The sequence below is a fragment of the Protopterus annectens genome, chromosome 3.part1 (assembly GCF_019279795.1).
Source record: "Protopterus annectens isolate FY-2018-M chromosome 3.part1, PAN1.0, whole genome shotgun sequence".
Taxonomy (NCBI): Eukaryota; Metazoa; Chordata; order Ceratodontiformes; family Protopteridae; genus Protopterus; species Protopterus annectens.
In genome coordinates this window covers 1,105,883,140-1,105,903,686 of record NC_056732.1, presented here as the reverse complement: position 1 = coordinate 1,105,903,686, position 20,547 = coordinate 1,105,883,140, and the positions used below count along the sequence as shown (strand labels likewise).

General features: G+C 41.0%; 1 protein-coding gene across 13 annotated transcripts in view; it reads left to right on the top strand.

Moving 5' to 3' along the window:
- The window catches only part of PTK2 (protein tyrosine kinase 2), a 4,250,095-nt gene extending 4,241,414 nt beyond the window's left edge, over positions 1 to 8,681 (top strand). For all 13 annotated transcript variants that reach the window (XM_044067250.1, XM_044067257.1, XM_044067247.1 and 10 more), the window contains one exon: positions 7,360 to 8,681. In XM_044067250.1, the coding sequence (XP_043923185.1) occupies positions 7,360 to 7,572 (213 nt within the window). In that variant the 3' untranslated portion in view covers positions 7,573 to 8,681. The remainder of the gene's footprint in view (positions 1 to 7,359) is intronic.
- The last annotated feature ends 11,866 nt before the right edge of the window (positions 8,682 to 20,547 follow it).

The window sequence follows — 20,547 nt, the reverse complement described above, 5'->3', positions numbered from 1 at the left end:
ATATATGTACTCCTCTTTTCCTTTGTCCTAGGTATTCTGCTGAAAAACTGTCCTGAAAACCTTTCTTTATCAAATTCACATGTTCAGATCTTTCTAAGTGTGCCTCCTGTAACATAGATATTTGCAGTCTACATTTTTTAATATAGTTCAGTACTATTTCTTTTTTTTGTATTTGTCTGAGAAAATGTTGACATTTAAATATATTACTGAAAGGATCATTGCATTAAAATAGTTATTATTCCCACTTTTATGTATAACACCTTTTTTTGTTAAATGTCTAGTTCCAGCTTTTGTGTTACATGTGTACACTGTTTGACAGGTTGAACTTGTATATAGTTGTTTCTTGTCATATCCATTTGAGCCTATGTCACATCTTACAAAACTTTTTGTTTTATTGAAAGACCTCAAGCAAAACAAACACACATTCAATACCCCCTTAAGACCTATTAATACTAACACACAAAACTATGTACATCTTTCAAATACTGAAGTTTTACCCCTCCTAATAAGAACAAAAGTACTAGACTGACAATGACACTCACAGACTTGAGTTAACCTAAAAACATGTTAAACATGCATGGTGCAGCCTGTGCTTCTACTAAGTACTAATTGGTTTTATTTTTTCTTTATAGCTCTCCCAGCTGGGAAGCTCCTGAAAGCTTTCAGAGAACATTATGTCCTATCCAGTTTCTCTTCTCAGTTTTTTCCTTCAACCATTCACTCTCCACCAGCCTGTAGCCAGTTTTATCAGATTGTCTCCATGGAGACATGAGAACCAGGCAAGTCAGTCTCTTTATCAGATTATTTCCATGGAAACATGAAGACCAGCTGCAGAATTGCTACTGAGCATACATGTATTTGCTAGAAAAAAAGCCTTATAATATTCAATATTCTTTTTCATTTACTTGCTTACTCTTAAAACTTGTTACTAAATCAATCTAAGGTACTTAATCCAGTCATTTCCCCATGCAAAAATGAGAAAAAGCACATCAATTTTTCTTTTGTCATGCTGTTTTAACCATTTTTTTCATTGCATTGCTTACATTTCTTAAAACTGAACACAAAAGAAGGTAGAAAGAAAAAAAAATCAGAAGCACCTGTTTACAATCCCTATTGCACTTAAAAATAACTGAGAAAACTCTACCTTACTGCATGCAAAGAAAACTATACACCACAAAAATAGTGGTAGTAAGAAAATAAATTCTTTACTTACAGTTAACTTTCTCCCTCCTCTTCCCCTCCCCAAAGCATTTTTTAAACATTAATGAGATGAAGTAGGACATAAGCTTCAGAGTTCCTCACAAGTCCAACAAATTCTGAAAAGGTCCAATATTTCCAAATTTACTTTTTATGTCATATTTCACACGTGTAATTATTGCATTGTAATCCCACATTGTTACTGGTTTTATTACTGTTCATCTCCATCTCCCAAATCCTGTCTCTGCTTCATTTCCGACATACCCTCAATTCTTTTAGTCAACTCTCATGCTCCCTTCCTTCACTCAAATATTTTCTGATGAAACACCAGAAAAGGTTTCACTAGTACAGTCTCTGTGATATCATTACCACCAGAAGAACAAGGAACAGAATCTCCTTCTGTTTCACAGCTCACTTTTTGTTGGACAAACTTTTGCATTCCTTCCTTAGCATGTACTTCATCAAAAAAATGATTTTGTCCCTCCAGGGAAGAATACTTTGAAAACAGCTGGATACAGCAGTTTGAGTCTCACACCTGCATCTCGACGTTCCCTGCATAGTGGAATAAATTTGCATCTCTTCTGCCTGGTCAACAATGAGTAATCATTTTCCAGAAACACACTGCTCTTTCCCACTTTTAGTACTTTGTCTTTCTACCACAGTTTTGTCAAAATCACCTCCTTTTGCTGGTAGGATTGCATCTTTAAAGGCCTAGGTTGCTTTCTCATAGCCCAGTTTGGAACATACATATGATTTGCCATTTCAACTAACAACTCCTGCTCTGGAGTACCTGTCCAGTTGCTTATTTGTGCTTTCATAAAATTAATGTAGTTTGTTCCTTCCATCTTTTCTGGTATAGCTGAAAATTTCAGGTTTTTCCTACATGCTTTGTCTTCTAATTCTATTATTTCTTGAAACACCACTTCCTGAGCAGTCTCATATTCAGCCAGCATTTTCATTTCGACCTTTGATTTTTGCACATTTATCACCTCATCTGAATATTTGCAAACAAACAGTGCTCGGAGATTAGAGGGTCTCTCTGAACTGAAGACAGAAAGTCCGATATAACAATATAGCACTACAGAGAGAACACACCACAGCCATGAGGGAGTAAAAAACTTCTTTAATGTAAGCACCATTGTGTCCTGCCTGGACACTTCTTCAGACATATTCAAAATGCACTGCCACTTGACTTAAATACATACATCATCCATTAATCAACCGATCATTTTCTTTCCTTATAAAGTCACAATCTTCTTCTTCTTCTTTTGGCTGATCCCGTTGTGGGTTGCCACAGCAGATCAACTGTTTCCATTTCTTCCTGCCCTCTGCATCTTGCTCTGTCACACCAACCACTTGCATGTCCTCTCTCACCACATCCATAAATCTTAGGCCTTCCTCTTTTCCTGTTACCTGGCAGCTTCATACTTAGCATCGTTTTCCCAATATACTCTGCATCCCTCCTCAGCACATGTCCAAACGAACGTAATCTTGCCTGTCTGGCTTTGTCGCCAAACCTTCCAACCTGGGCTGACCCTCTTAATATACTTATTCCTAATCCTGTCCATCCTCATCACACCCAGTGCCAATCTTAACATCTTCAACTCTGCCACATCAAGCTGTGACTCCTGCCTTTTTGTCAATGCCACTCCCCAACCCATGTAACATAGCTGGTCTCACTAACCTCTTGTAGACCTTCCCTTTCACTCTTACTGGTACTCGTCTGTCACAAATCACTCCTGACACTCTTCTCCACCCACTCCATCCTGCCTGTACTCTCTTCTTCACCTCTCTTCCACACTCACCATTACTCTGAACTGTTGATCCCAAGTATTTAAACTCATCCACCTTCGCCACCTCTACTCCCTGCATCCTCACCATTCCTCTATCCTCCCTCTCATTCACACACATATATTCTTAGTCCTGCTGACCGTCATTCCTCTTCTCTCTAGAGCATATCTCCACCTCTCCGGGGTCTCCTCCACCTGTTCCCTACTCTCACTACAGATCACAATGTCATCTGCAAACATCATAGTCCACGGGGACTCCTGTCTGATCTCGTCTGTCAACCTACCCATCACCATTGCAAATAAGAAAGGGTTCAGAGCTGATCCTTGATGTAATCCCACCTCCACCTTAAACGCATCCGTCACTCCCACTGCTGTCACACTACCCTCATACATATCCTGCACCACTCTTACATATTTCTCTGGCACTCCCGACTTCCTCATACAATACCACAACTGCTCTCTAGGCACCCTGTCATATGCTTTCTCTAAATCCACAATGACACAGTGCAACTCCTTTTGACCTTCTCTGTACTTCTCCATCAACACTCTCAGAGCAAACATCGCATTTGTAGTGCTCTTTCCTGGCATGAAGCCATACTGCTGATCACTAATCATCACCTCCCTTCTTAACCTAGCTTCCACTACTCTTTCCCATAACTTCATGCTACTTTCACATATTAAAATCAATGATGCTGTTCCACTAAATATTGTTTTTAATGGACACAAAACCGCTTACATTGAAAAAGTTTTTACTCCCTAGTGGCCGTGGTATGTTCTCTCTGTAGTACTATATTGTCATCTGAATATTTGTTTAAAGCTTCTATCATTTTTTCCAGACTTGTATTGTTTGTGTTGCTGTAGTTCATCAGTGTTTCATTTATTTTAACCAGATCTGTGTGCAGTTGTCTTGTATCTTCCTGTAAGTTACTGGAATTCGTCTGGAGGTTGCTTTGCTTTTGCTGAACAGCTGCAGAACTTTCCTCAGTCAGTGTTTCTTCCTCACTTTTTGTAGCTGATTTTTTCCAGGTCTTCTTTTTTCCTGGCATCCAGGCAGTAGACTTGCTAGTCAGTTATTGAAATTTACCCATAAACACAAGTCTACTGGCCTTCTGTGCAGAGTTTCTGTTTTCACACTGGGAGAGCTAGAATTAAGCTGTTAATGTGCAGCCATCTTGGAAGTTGTCTGTTCTGAATAGTTGTTGATCACAGTGGAAAGTGTCCAGAGTTTGAAAGTTGGAATGGATAGGAAGACACAGTGCAGAAGGCAAGTAACTGATGTTACTTGAAAAAATTTTTTTTTTTTTTTTCTTGGAGGACATATTGCATGTGACAATACAGTTTCTAACATCTGATACACCTTGTCCCTTAATATAATCAGTGTTAACCCCCTTGTCACACTAACAAAGAGATGGCTCTTTTGAGACTCAGTCATGTTGCAGTTTTGCTTACTTTCCATTGACATATGTTGATTGCTGACCCTGGTTTACTGCCATCCAAAATGGAATTCAGACTTATGTCCTTTCTGGTCAAAACATTTCCAAAAACAGAAAAAAAGAAATTGCATTGTAAATGTGATGTGCTGCACATCATAACACTGCTAAACAGCATCACCATAGTAAGATACTTCAATTGTAACACATTAAATACTGCTTCAGTTACTTTGTACATTTGAAAGAAACACTGAAGTGCACACAGCACTGGCATGCACACTATCCTAAAACTACCTCATTACATTGCAGTACAATAACCATTCACAGACACTCAGAATTATCCTTTATCCTTCTTTAGTCCTGGCCAAGGTAGAGTCTTCAGTGTGCAATACTTAAAACCTCCTGTAGTGGATGCCCATGGGAATATATGCAAATGACCCCTTAAGGATATATCAGTATTTCAGCTACATGGAGTCTCAATGCCCATGACTTTTTTATATTTTAAATCTTTATGGATTCATTCACTGCCGTTAAAGCCAAACCCTACTACCGTAGATGTGCCATGTTTCGGACATTTTCATGACCTCATTGCAGCTTAAGTGGATTGTTTGGCTATACCCAGTAGAATGCCCATAACCATTAATATCCCAAACAACATCCAAGCAAAGGGTAAAAACACTACACAGTCCAACTGTAAGAATAGGCTTGACATAAATACAGTTTTTCCAGAAATTCCTTCATAAATAAATACAGTGTTCTCTTTGCATGAGCCTAGAAATGCAACCATATTAAAACATGCCTGTGTCTTCATTTCATATTTCACATTGTAAATGCATTAAGTCAGTGCAGTTTCAGTATAAAAGCATTTTCAGTGAAGGATGCAAGTGAGCTCAGTGAAATAACATTCAGGCCAAAGCACTAATAAAGATAAAATGTGCTAACAGAGTATGTGGAACATATAGTATAAAAACAGATCTTGTTTAGAAGATACAATGCTTGGGAACCAAAGTTAAAGAGATGAGCAGGCCCATGTTTCAGCTACTGTACGGAGGTCACACAAAGTCTGAAACATGACATGTCTACAGTCATTGAGGTTTGGCTTTATTCTCCTGAATGTACTCCTAATGATTTAAAAACAGTAAAAAGTTGTGTCCTTAAGGGGTCATTTGCATCCATCCCATGGGCTTCTACTGCAGGAGGTTTTAGGTATTACACAGTGAAGGCTAAAGCTTGGCTGAGTCTTTCTTCCAGCTTTTTTCTTCTTTATCTAGTAAGATGCTAGTGACTGCTGGTCCACTTGCATGAGACGTGAGGGTACTCTCTTTTTTTTTTTCAAGTGCATTGCTTATGGATGCATACCAACATAACATAACAGATTCCTGTTTTCATAAGTATGTACTAGGCTAATGACCACCAGGGCCTTTAAAAGCCTAGCCGTGCAAACCAACTTATTTCTGCCCCTGTGTATCATGGGGATTTATTTGAAGGAGGTATGTTAGGATGTTTTTAGAGGTTATGTGCAGAGTATTTTTATTAGTTTGGGCATTAATGTTTGTCTCTGTCAGAGACAGGGGGGCCCTGTCCCGGAGTGAATTCCCAATTTCCCATCCATTGGTCAGGGTTACTCTTAAATAGGTTAGGATTGGACATTGCTTCATGTGGAAAGGGTGCCTTTTCCAGTGCATTGGAATCCTCTGAGACACACATGTCTTGTGAGCATGTCTAATTTCTGTCACAAGCAAAATTTAAATCTTTGGATTTGGTGGTTTTGATGCTATTCATTTTGTACATGTGCAAAAGGTCCATCAGAGCTGGATCTGAGCATGTCTTGTATGCCAGGCAGGAGACAAAATATAGAGATAGGGCTTTAAGGAAAAACATACAGGACAATGCGTCCATATCCAGGACTGTCCTGATACTATTGTGTTTTGCCAATATGCACCTTGTGTATCCCATTATTTTCTTTAGTTGCCACAATACATAGTACTGTGGCAGCTACAGAAAGTAGTCTGATAGACAAGGTACACAGTTATACACTTGTATGCAGTATTACCATTCTTTGTGTGTGCCCTTAGCGGGATTACATTGTAATGCACATATTGTGCTGTGCTGTACACAGCAGCTGGTTACAGTAAATGTTTTACACATTGAATTCTGGAGTGTGTGTGTGTGTGTGTGTGTGTGTGTGTGTGTGTGTGTGTGTGTGTGTGTGTGTGTGTGTGTGTGTGTGTGTGTGTGTGATATAGTCCCATAAAACAAAACAGTCTAGGTGCACTTGCTACATTTGACATTCTGTACCCTCACCACAATGTCTTCCTGCAGCACACTCATACAACACTTTGTTACCTCATTGTCTGCACATTTCCCCTAATCAGAACTGTAGGTGGTAACATACAGGACAGGGCACACATTCTGCCATACAGTGTGCCCTGTTTCTAAGGCAGGATTTCCACATTTAAATTAATGGTTGGTACTTTGGATATTTATGGCCTAATGAGCATGTTTAAGTCTTGTGGGCTGGTCACAGGCATATTAGCAACATGATTCTGTTAATGAACCATGCTAGTGTTGCCTCTGTGCATTATAGCACAGTATAGGCCAGTTTCATTGACGTAGGTGCTCTCTGAGATTTTGCATTGTAGCAAGGAGAGGTTAACATCCACATTTAGTGATACTGGTGGAGTCATGTTTCTGTTTGTGCTTACATTGTAGCTTGGAACGCCGCATGTGACTTCTGTGATATTTCAGAAGCTGAAACTCTCAATCCATGACTTTTGCTGCAGTCTGACCACTAGGCTGCCTAAACCACTTAATTCATAGGCTTGTTTAGAAGTCTAAGCTACTAAGTGGAATTGAAGCAACTAGGAGCAAAACTGTATTATTGTGTCTTGATGCCAAAGTTAACTATAGTTGTTGATGGTTTTATGCTCTGTTTTATTTAGATTGAGATGGCGCAGAAGCTGCTAAACTCAGACTTGGCTGAACTGATTAATAAGATGAAATTGGCCCAACAGTATGTCATGACCAGTCTCCAACAGGACTACAAAAAACAGATGCTGACAGCTGCCCATGCTTTAGCTGTAGATGCCAAAAATCTACTAGATGTCATCGATCAAGCACGGCTAAAAATGATTGGCCAGTCCAGGCCTCATTAAGATGTGGGAGAAAGGAAAGTGAGTGCCTTCTTCTTGGTCAAGTGTCAGTCCTTTAGGAGGGCATTATACAGCACCACCAGCAGTGGGAAGTTAAACCTTTCTAGCCCTAGACTCTTAGACACCAGTCCCAGGAGACCAGACTGGCAACTGTTTTCATCCTCTGCTGATCAGCAGTATTTATCAAGTTTTTAACTTTGGAAAGAAGAGTTTATTAGCACAGAGTGCAACATTGCTGTGCATAATGTTGCATTTTTTTTTTATTTCTGACTATCACATTATGTAAATAAAACACTAAAGCACGGACAAACTTTATATCTAGTGAACTTCAGATGGCAGAAACTAATGGAATGTTTTAAAATACAAGTCAAGAGAAAAGCTCTTCCAGTAAAAAAAATCAGTTTAAGATATTGTGATGTGAAGAATTCTGAAAAACCTAAAGGCGTATTCTCCTTCAGCACTACAAGAACTGTAATGACTGGAATATTGTAATGAAAACACTGAACTTGCAATACAATACACTAATCATGAAAGCAAAGGGGGTATGTTAAAAGGCTGTATGTTCAAGGCAAGTGAAAATATGTAAAATGTACAGCTGTGCATTACCTAATGTTAATAATGAAGCATAGGTGCAGAATTAACTTAGACTGTTATATGTCTTTTGACCAGATCATGTGCCAGTGTCTTTTCCATTATTTGTGTTATATTTTTGATGTTTAGTTTTGATACTGTTCTGTTTTCTGTTTTTATTTTATTGGTAGGCATGTTCTTGGAAAAAGAAGAGCTGCTTCATGCCAGCTTATCTGAACTAAATGCAAGGTATGAAATAGTCCTTCAACTAGTCATTTGCCTTCTTTGACCCATTGTTATTTAAAACACTAAAGCCATGTGCATTATTTTAAATTGCTGTAGTTACTAACCAGCCATTTTCTGTCTTACCTGGGAGTTACTGCAGGAGGTATACTTTTAAACAAAAGAAACTACGTTATCCCCACAGTATGTTTTGTCACTCTCCCTTCTTTTGCTTTGGGGAGGGATATAAATTATTCTCAGGAAGAATATGATGAACTGTACAGTTATTTGACCTATTAAAAAGGTGTTTACCAGTGAAATAATTGTGTACGTTTTTTTTTTTTTTAATAATTAAATGAGTGGCTAAGTAGTTAATTCAGACACTTGGTCAACCTTTGTAGTTATAAACCTGATGAGTGTTTGTATTTGCGGATTCTGCTTCCACTATGACTCATTGATTTACAGCTCAGCAGGGAACAGACTTCTCCAAACACAACTGGCCAAGAAATCAACAACCACACAAATTAACTGCAAGCATTATTTTTGTAAAGAGACAAGCATCCCTGTACCCCACAAACACACATACACATATATATATTTAATCAATTACATAACACAAACATGAAAAAGGGAGCAATCTCCCCCAAAAAAGTATCACTGCTAACAAGCACACACTTGTAGACTGCACTGGCAGTGATTTCCTATGGAAAACATTGATTAGGGGGTTCAGCTTCACTGAATTGTGTTCTGAGAATTGGTTCCTCATGCATTTTGCATTCGACAAGCAGTAGAGCAGTTATGCATTCAACCTCATTTACTATAGGCCAAAGTCCAACTCGCATGACAGCGTTATTCATTCATGTAGTACACAAAGTATTGCTTAATTAGGCTGGAGTCCTTAAGCTTGAGAAACATGCATCTTCAGCCACTGTATTGCATAGCAAGATGTATGAAGCATGAATTGTTTTGTTTCACTTTTAACTGTCCTAGTTAGAGTCTAGAGCATTTCCAGTGGCTAAAAGCAGCCTGTCACAATTAAATGTTGCTCTTGTATTCACTCAAATCTGTCTCCTCTTAGTGTGTCATTGTATGTAATTGACTTCCTTTAGGGATGCTGTGGTTAGTTATTATTTTCATCACCACTCAGATGTTCATCGTGTTACACTGCTGCAGTCATCACACTTGGGTTATCCTGCCTTCAGGCGGTCCCGCAGTCGGCCAGAGTTCCAAAGTCTTGGTCCGGGGTCAGTTGCTGTCACTTCTTCCCTGATGTCAGTGCGCCAGGGGTGTATAATATGCATCCGACGCCATTTTCTTCAGTCTTTCTTGCCGCACGGTGCCCGAAGCAGAAGCAGTTCGCAAGTTCCAGTCGGCCAAGTCGAATTTCAGATCCGAAGTCTTCAATAAAGCTAAGTACCCCGTTAGGGAAACTTTTTTCTTGCCTCAGACCGATGTCAGAAAAAGTTAATAATTGTATTTCTTGTGGGAAGCAAATACCTCATAAGGACTTCCACTCTTACTGTATTCCATGCCTAGGCCCTGATCACGAAGTCACTAGTTGTCGGTTTTGTGCTAGATTTAACAAACGCACTATAAAAAGACGTTTTGATTTTGCTTTGCACTACTTTGGCCGAAGGTTCAATTGTACTATGCCGTCGGATCAACTGACGACTGCAATTCCGAAAAAACGCAAAGGCAAGGATAAAGACAGGCATCCGAGGTCCAAAACCAACAACGAACCCTCTTCTAGGCCAGTCGCCGGTTCTCAGTGAGGCGCTTTCGCAGCTCCTGACACCCGCTACTTCAGAGCCACAGGCCGCCTCCGACTCCCACGTGGAGGCAACTAGGCCTCTGGAAACTCAAGGTATTGGGCCTACGGAAACTAATCCCTCAGAAGGGTCCGGAGCCGCTGAGCAGGCACCAGCTTCTGAGGGTGTTTTCAGACCTTCACAGCTTACCATTAAAACAACAGCCAAGACAAAGGTACCATTAAAGACAAAGAAACAAGTACAGCATTCTCCTGGACAGTCCTCCATGCCTAAGAAACAGATGCTTAAAATGGCCGAAGACCTCATTACTCTAATCAGGGGTTCTCATCCCCCTCCTGAGAAAAGGCCTAGGCAGGATACAGACTATGATTCCTCTGATCAGGTTTCCATTTCCTCTGATTCCTCTTCAGATCAAGGATACTCTTTACCCCCCTATGAGGACTCTGATGCTGAGGAATCTATCCCTTCAGCCTCTCCTCCTGAGGATTATTCTTTTGGGGAAACTTTACACACCATGAGGGAACATTTCCATTGGGAAAGTCAGGAATACTCAGAATCCAAGAAAAGGCTCAGGGATTTCCTCTTATTGCCTCAGCACAGGCCCCTGGCTATTCCACCTATGCTAGACATTGTGGATGATGTGTTCTCTGAATCCAGCTTATCTCCTGACTCTTTGCCCCCTGCTCCAGCCAAACCAGATAGGTATTATAGAGTCCCTGACTCTTACAAGTTTCTTTACAAAAACCATTCTGCTGATCCAGAAACTATTTCCCAGGGTCCAAAAGGGGTTAAGGCTTCCATTGCAAAAAATCCAGTACCCTCTGACAGAGATTCCAGAGCTTTGGATAGATGGGGAAAAAAGTATACACGTCTGCAACTTTAGCAGTAAGAGCTTTAAATTGCCACTTTCACATGCTTAAGTACCAACAATATTTAATGGCTCGGTTAAAACAGAAAATGCTTGCTAGCTCAGAAGCTCCTGATTGTAAAGAAATGCAGGATTTATTGCATGCAGTTGAACAGGTGGGAAAACGTACTCTGCAATGTGGTTTTGATTCTTTAGAGGCCTCTTGTAGAGCCGCAGTTACAGGTTTTGTTATTCGAAGACATGCTTGGTTAAAAGAACAGAGTTTACCTGAACATGTTAAGGCAAACTTATTGGATGCTCCTTTACAACATGATACCTTGTTTGGTGTTAAGGCAGAAGAGGTGTTAAAGAAAATGGAGGATAAAGCTAAATCTATGCAAACAGTCAAGGATTTCTTACAGGTACTGCCACCTCGGTTTAGCAGAAATTGGCCAACAAAAAATTGGTCCTTTCCAGTGTCAGACAGGCCACAGAGAGGCAGATACAGACGCCCAAGAGGCAGATCTCAACCCCAAAGCTCAAACAGACGACAGTGGGGCACCTCAACCCCAAAAGGAGGTGAGGACAAGTCTCAATCTTACAGGAAACAGTCACAATGACTTTCCTTTGCGTACGCCAAGCACGTCCCTTCTGGAAGCCCTCTTAGGGGGAAAACTAGCACTTTTTTCTCAAAACTGGCAAACCATTACCCAAGACAAATGGGTCCTGAATATTGTGTCTCAAGGTTGCACATTCCACTTCCATACTTTACCAAAGCTAAAGGGAATGCCAGACCTGCCACAAAATCAATGGGCAGAGGCACAAAAACAAATTTCAGCCCTCATGGACATGAGAGCTATACAAAAAGTAGCACAACAGGAACAAGGACAAGGATTTTACTCGAGACTCTTCCTGGTCCCCAGAAAGGACAAAGCCTGGAGGCCTATACTGGACCTTTCAGTTCTGAATACTTACCTGGATATTCTGAAATTCAAAATGAGTACAAAAAACCTCCGCTGGCTATACCATAAAGGGCTACCCTCCAAAGTAAATCCAAACCAAATGGTAGTTGGTACAATTCCACAAGTCCACGAACACGTAGAAATCAAATGCTTAGGTAGTGAAAAAACGTTTATTTAACATACAAAGCTAATACAGTTACAAAAACAGAAATGTATTTAAGGTAACTGGTTACAACAAATGATGGATTCTGATGAAGTCTGGATGTTGCAGATGAAAGCGCGCTCAATCCCATTTCTGTTTTTGTAACTGTATTAGCTTTGTACGTTAAATAAACATTTTTTCACTACCTGAGCATTGGATTTCTACGTGTTAGTGGACTTGTGGAATTGTACCAACTACCATTTGGTTTGGATTTACTTTGGAGGGTAGCCCTTTATGGTATAGCCAGCGGAGGTTTTTTGTACTCCTTTTGTGACGTTTGGTGGAGAGTATCGGTGGTTTGTGTTTACTGAAATTCAAAATGTTGACATTACAACAGCTTCTACCCATGCTGGGCAAGAAGGCTTAGCTTGTTACTCTGGACCTCAAAGAGGCATACCTGCATGCCCCTATCAGACAAAATTGCAGAAGATACCTCAGATTCAAAGCTGGTACAATGCACTACCAATTCTCTGCACTGTCCTTTGGCTTATCTACTGCACCCAGGGTCTTCACAAAGTGCCTGGCACCAGTAATTGCATTTTGCAGACAAAAAGGAATTCAAGCATATCCATACCTGGACGACTGCCTCATTCAAGCAGAGACAAAAGACATTCTTCTACAGCATCTGGCGTTTGTGAAAAAGTTGCTAATTTCTCTAGGGTACACAGTAAACGAAAATAAGTCAAAACTAGTGCCCTCACAACAGATCACATTCCTGGGTGCTAGCTTAAATACAACGGCCCAGATGGCTTACCTCATGCCAGACAAACAAGTGCAACTAGCTCAACATTTTCAACTACTGGCAAAAACGTCCCATCTCCCTGCAAGAAAAATTCTGCAGGCCGTGGGATTCATGGCATCCGGCATACTACTAATACCATATGCCAGACTGCATATGAGGAAATTACAATGGTACCTAAAAAGTGTTTGGACTCAACATTCTCACAGTCTAGAAGCAGTAATTCCAATAATTCCCTGCCTACAACAGGAGTTTCGATGGTGGGCACAGGCATGTCACCTAAACAAGGGTCAGCCTTTCACCCAACCCACAGCCAGGCAAACTCTAACAACAGATGCTTCGGAGTATGCCTGGGGAGCACACATGGCAGGAACATGCATTCAGGGCAAGTGAACCACAGACCAGATGCATCTTCACATCAATCAAAAAGAGATGTTGGCTGTTCAAAATGCCCTAACAGCTTTCAAGGACCTTCTACATCCAGGACAACTACTACTAAAGACAGACAACACCACAGTAATGTGGTACATAAACAAACAAGGGGGCACTCATTCTTATCCCCTCTGCAGGCAAGCCATGACCTTGTGGAACACAGCTCTAATGTACCAAGTGCACCTGCAAGCACAATTCCTGCCAGGAAAGAAAAATACTCTGGCAGACGACCTAAGCAGAAATATCATGGACCCTCACGAATGGAAATTGAATGCACAAATCTTCAGCATGATAACACAAAAATGGGGATGCCCAGACATAGATCTTTTTGCCTCCCCTCTGAATTGCCAACTACAAAAATTCTGTACAAGGACTTATCACAAACAAGCATGGAAAGTGGATGCTCTTCTGTTCAGCTGGAAAAACCTAAAAGTCTATGCCTTCCCACCACTGCCTCTCCTTTCAAAGGTACTCCTAAAAGCCAGAAAAGAAAAACCACAGATGATCCTGATTGCTCCAGACTGGCCACGCCAGCACTGGTACCCTATCTTAAGGAACTTGGCTCAGGGCCCACCATGGATTTTGCCCCAAATTCCACACCTTCTGACTCAACAAAACAATCAGATCCTGCACGGTCAGCTCAAAACCCTAAACCTGGCTGCATGGCAGATACTTTAGTCAAACAGACAATACCTCTCTCTAAAGCTATTATGGATGTCATTTTGGAGGCCAGGAGGCCTAGCACCAGGAAAGCTTACTCAGAAAAATAGAAGAGATTCTGCGCCTGGAACCAGGCTCACAGCCTTGACCCTCTTGTTCCAAACATCCCTCAGATTTTACAATACTTAACTGAGATGCTGGACAGAGGCCTATCCTTTTCATCAATTAAGATTCACGCCTCTGCCATTTCTGCACATTACAACATGGATCCTCCTTTATTCTCTCATCCCTTGCTAAAGCAGTACCTCAGAGGGGCTAAAAACATAAGACCGCCCCGGAGAGCACCAACACCAACTTGGGACCTCAATTTCGTTTTGGAAAAACTGACCCTACCACCTTTTGAGCCAGCCAATACAGCCGATCTAAAATTTTTATTATGGAAAACAGCTCTGCTCCTGGCAGTAACTTCAGCACGAAGAGTCTCAGAGCTACAGGCTTTAATGGCAGCGGAACCTTTTATAATTTTTCATCAGGATAGGGTATCTTTAAGGACAAACCCTACCTTCTTGCCAAAGGTGGTATCTAGTGTGGCTCTTAACCAAACCATCCATTTGCCTACTTTTTATCCAAACTCCCAAAATAAAGGGGAGAAACTTCTACATTCTTTGGACATACACAGGAAGCTACGCTTCTACTTGGACAAAACAAAAGCTTTCAGGAACACTGATCAACTGTTTGTAGCATATGCTGCAGGATCACAAGGCAAAGCTATCTCAAAGCAGACTATATCCAAATGGATAGGACACTGTATTCGGTACTGCTACACACAGCATGGAAAATCAGTCCCTAATAACATTAGGCCTCATTCCACCAGGGCAACAGCCACTTCAGCAGCCTTTCTCAGAGGAGTACCTACCAAGGAAATTTTGGAGGCTGCAACTTGGAGTTCAATGCACACCTTCACCAAGCATTACCACCTGCCTCTTTACTCTAAATCCAGAGCAGGATTTGCCACTGCAGTTCTGCAGGGCCTCTTAGCCACTCCTAACTCTTTATAGACAACCCAAGTGTGATGACTGCAGCAGTGTAACACGATGAACATAGTACAGTTTTGTACCTACCATAAATGTAGATGTTCTAGTGTTCACACTGCTGCAGTCCAGGTTACCCTCCCTCCATCCCCTCTGAACTAGCTGGACTTATCTATACCCTTCTATCCTATACAATCTTTGGGGTGTATTTACTGGTAACTGAAGGTATTGTTTTTATTTTATATGTATATTTTTGATTAGCGATATGTATTGCCTACCCACTAGGGGGCACCTGACATCTGGGGCAAGAAAAACTGAAGAAAATGGTGTCGGATGCATATTATATACCCCTGGCGCACTGACGTCAGGGAAGAAGCGACAGCCACCAATGCCGGACCAAGACTTTGGAACTCTGGCCGACTGCAGGACCACCTGACAGCAGGATAACCCAAATATGATGACTGCAGCAGTGTGAACACGCGAACATCTACATTTATGGTAGGTACAAAACTGTACTTTCTGCATCATTTTTCAGAATGACTGCATACCTGTGTCCTCACCTTCCAAACACTCCGGATTATGTGGAATGTGCCATATTTAAGCTATGGCGCTAGCATAGTTCCGCAGTTCCACACTGAGTGTTGACTCCACTTTGTGCATTCTGATGGGGTCATATACCACAAAAATAGCCAACTGACATACAGTTAATATGAGCCAGTCAGAGGTCGACCTCTGATGTAAGGAGGGCCAACCAGGAGAAGCCGAAACAGGACCAATCAATGAGCGACTTTCTGGGCTACAGTTTTTCTGCCACTGCAGAGCATTAAAAAAGTTGTTGTGGGGGGCAGATTACTTTACTTTGTGTATTTAACATTAGCCTGAAGTTTATCAGTGAAGAAGGTAATAGCAGCTTTTTCTTTAGGAGGGCAGTAGCATCAGGATTCGGGAAAATCCCAGTGTAGATTAGCTCGGCAGCTTTCAAACTTTTGGGGTCTGCAGCAGTTCAACTTCATCCTGCAAGCAAGGAGATAAGGATCGTAGATGTGGAACAGAAGATCAGTTGAGAGTGGAGACTACAGTACAGTATGCAAGCTAGTACTCTCAAAATGATCTGTAATTTATTCTCTGAGGAAGTATATCTGTTGGCCATGTATATTTGGCAACAGTTAAGAGCCTAACTTTTAGACCAAGTTTTACTGCAATAGTGGAGGAAAATTAGACAAACTTTTGTGTATTTTATAGTTTGTATTGTTGAGAATAGGGAGTTCTCTGCTGTGCATTTGGAGGTGGGGGGTGTAAGGAAAGTCTGGCAGCTTAGTATTTTTAGAGGGGTAGGAGAATTATAGTAGCTTGCTTTAAGTTTGCATTGTCTGTAGGAAGGCAGCCGCAGAACAGCTTACTAGTAAATTTCAACTAGGAGCCCACATGATGGCAAAAATGTTGTTATTTTACTGAGTTAATATTATTCAGTATTGTACACCTTGAATATGAGTTAAGTCTTTTGTGTGTGAGAGATGGTGGAATTCTCTGCTGTGCATTTGGAGGGAGTAGGGAAATTTTGGCAGCTTTATGTTTACCTGGCTGCCACTCCACTCTACTTCCCCACTGACTGTAGGAAGACAGAATAAGTTGCTAATAACTTCAACTAGGATCTCACATGATGGCAGAAATGTGTTCCTTTATACTTACAAGTAATTTTTGTGTGTTAATGATTCAGCATTATTTACCATGAATATCTTTTAAAAAATTTTAACAGTGATTTTGTGACTGACCCTTTCATTGTGGATCTTCAAGGAACATGGACTTTTTTAAGACTCAAAATGAGGAACAGTCCTTAGAATGAAGTACACTTGAGAGGTATTTTTTAATAAGTCATGTGAAATGTAATTTTTCTGTGAAAAAATGCATAGGTTATGAGAGCTCAGTCTCATGCAGAGTTGTTGCTTTTGCTATTGGATTTAAGTGGATGATATGTCGTTGATGGCATATTTAGTTATGGTAGGGTGTTTGCCGATTGTATGTGTGTATATATATATATATATATATTTTTTTTTTATTATTTATTTATTTATTTATTTTTTACTTCAATTACATGCTGTGTTTTTTATAAAATAATTTTACTTGTGTTCAGTGTTAATTCTTGGTTGATGTGTACTTCAGCTTACTGATTTTGTTTGAAAGACCTCTTCAGCCAGGCATGGTGGAAATGCTGCTTTTTCACACAGTGCGAAAATAGGTTGATTCACATTTTGCCTGCTTTGTCACACATTGCCAGGATCTGTGTTCCACACTGACCTCTTACGATGCTGAGCTTTGCCTGTGGTTATGCTTAGCATTCATGTAATGCATCTATTGCATAAATGTGGTCATCTCCTCATTCCCTGCCCGTGACAATTTTTTTTTTCTGTTCCTGTTCACAGAATTTGGATCTTGATCCTTGTCATTAACAAAAGCTCCTGCCTTCATATGTCCTTCCTCATCCAGATCCTGCCATGATAGAATGAAACTCCTCCTGGAGGGGGTTGATGGGTGGGTCTGGGTCATAGCATGTAGGGATTTTCTTCACCGGGGATTTAATTCAAAGGACTTGTCAAGGTCTATTCCTACTGACGACAAGTTATTGTCTTGAGAGGCTTTCTAGTCCTCATAGGGATGAAGATCATATCCAGTAACGAGTGGACATTTGAGCTTATCCCCATTTGCTGCCACCACAGAGGACCAGAAACCCAGGCAAGGTTCACCCAGCCCCACCCTTGGGGGTGCGTTCTCTGGCCTGGAGCTGTCTATAGTGATCTAAGGGTGTGTTCTTTGAGTCTCTAGGTCCCAAATTGAGTATACGCAGTGCATAGAGGTAACATTTTAAATGTTATACCAACCCTCAACCCTGTTGAAGATTTGATGGTTGAGCCTATGCCAAGGCTGGAGCTTATCAGATGCTAGTTTAATTCTTGTTAGAAGCTTGAGTTATGGGAACATGACCTTATTCTTTGATACTTCGGTGCGATGCCAGTGCTAGGCTTTGTGATTTTCCCCTTTACACGTGGGCCTTGTTTGCTCAAGTATCACATATGAATGGTCATTCAAGCCTGTGTGTCGTACTTTCTGTGGGGCTTTTGGAGAATGTGGGACTCCCATCCCCTTGTGCTCCCTATGGGAACTTGATGGTACTATGGTGCTTATTGTTAAGACAGGCAAGGGCACTTAGCCTTCTCACTTTTTATGCTCCCCCTTGGATGACTTCATTTGGAAATAGCTTACAGCTCATGAGATCTGTTATACTTTGGCCTCCATCTCCCTTTCCTCCCCTTTCCCTGGGTTTCTAATTGAGTAAGGTCCTCCTGGATGTTATGAATATTAATTCCCCTTTGGAGACATTCTTTACATATGTTATCTTGGAAGCTTAGAGCTGCCCTCACTCTGGACTGTGGCCTCAGAGAACAACGATGCCCAGTATAGTGCCTTGGTCTGTTGGAGTGATTTGCAGTCTAAGCATCCTAAAACCGACTCCTCTGTGGCTCCACGGACTGTATCCTGTTTCTTCTGTGCTGCCTGACCAGGTCTCTAAAGGTTTGGAAAGGTGCGGAAAGAGGGTGTTGTCCTCTATCACTTTAGGTCTTAGGACCTCAGCTCTGAATTTACTCTATTCATCCAGTCCTTCCTGGTGGAATTTGCACTGGGAAAGCTAAATAAACCTGTAGAGTATGGGCTAAAGGAGGACCTCTTCCAGACCCTGTCTACCACTGCTGAGGCTGAGTTCCTGTGTATTTTGAATGGTGTAGATGCTGTGGCTAGAGCTGTGGGATCACTATGTGCCTACATAGAATAGCTTAGCTGAGTTTGCCCTCCTCCTCTGATGACTGTCTCAGCTGTGTATTCTGGAATCTTTGGATAGGATAGTGTGGCACCCAGTGTTGCTGTCTCAGTTTGTCAGTTGCAGGTGTCTGTCTTCAGGTTTCAGATGCTTGTATATCTGGGCCTCATTTTTTCTAAAAAAATTCATTTTCATTTTCCTATTTATCTTCTGTGATGAATGGTAGGATTGAGACCCATCTCTGAATGGTCAAGCAGTTCCATTGATAGTGTTGCTTCTGTACTTCATTTGAACAATTCCTTCCCTAAGACATCATGTTTCACACACTTGCCTCTCCACCTTTGCACCTGGAAGTTTAGTGGTCTTAGACATCATAGTTTGGCTAAACTTCCTTCCTAGGATTTCTGCTCCTAGTAGAAGAATGTTGGCACTTCAGACCCATAGTTGTGGGACATGCTTCAGCCCGTTCTGAAGTTGAGTTCACCCACTTTGATGCCATTTTTTTTATAAGGTGGTGTTGATTTTAGCTTATGAACTAACCCATTTATTTCCCCATCTCCTCACAAGGTCCTCTTAAGGGGTGGAAACTGGAACAAAACAAGAACTTAACACTCCCCAATATAATCTATGTAATATATGCACATATTCCTTAAAGTGGTTACACAGATTAAAATGAATCAGTGGCCTCTATCACTCCCTGACAGTGAAGAGAAAAGGGCTGGTAGATGACACCTCTTGATGCTTGGACACTATATTCTTTTCTGATTTCATGTAGCTTCACCCACATATCATTAACTACATTCATAGCCTAATTCTTTCTGAGAGTAGCTGCTTCCATTGTTTGTTTTGGGATATGTCTTTTGCCAATATGAGGACCAAACCATTGAGTTTGTGGTGCTTCTCTAAGTCCTATGCCTGTTTGGGAGTCAGGCTTCTGCTAGGAAGTCTAATCTGGCAATTATCCCACAAACGACTAAAACTCTGAGCTGTTAATGATTTGCTTCCTGTGGCCAGGGTAGAGGGTTTGATTCCTTCCACTTTCTTTTATCTACTGTGTGACACTGAGCAAGTCACTTAAGATATCGCTTCCAAGACTGCTGTAGAAAGAGACATTTTGTCCAGTGGGCTTACCTGGTCAGCAAATAGATAACATAAAAATTAGTCTGGCATTTTTGTACAGAGATTTCTGAACTCTTTTGAAGTATGGTCCTTCTTGCCTCTTTCCACCCCACTGTCTTACTGCTATACTTTTCAACTGTGTGGCATTTCCCCAGAAAATACAGAATTTTTTGACTTGGTTACTCAAGCCTGTGATGTTCCTTGTATGGAACTATTAGAATGCATCGAATTCCCACCCTCTAATGCTCCCCCAGGAGCTTGCCAGTAGTATGGTCTTTGCTTCTGAGTCAGGCCAGGACACAAAATATGGAATGACTCCTTTAAATTACAGTTTAGCCACCTGTGCCATGTCATCAGTCTACTTGCGCATTACCGTCACTAGACCTGCAACTGTGTATGTGTGTCAGGATTGCTTATCTTTAACTATGAATGTTTTTTTTTACAAAGCATGTGTAAATTTAAATAATTCTTTAGTCGTAATGGTTTTAAGTGTCTTGCATGAGTAAAACTTTGATTATATGGAACCATTTAAGATGACCAGTTCAGTTTAAGTGCAGAGGTACTCTGTTTAAATTATGAACTCATACTGCTTACTGTAGTACCTCGCGAGTAGT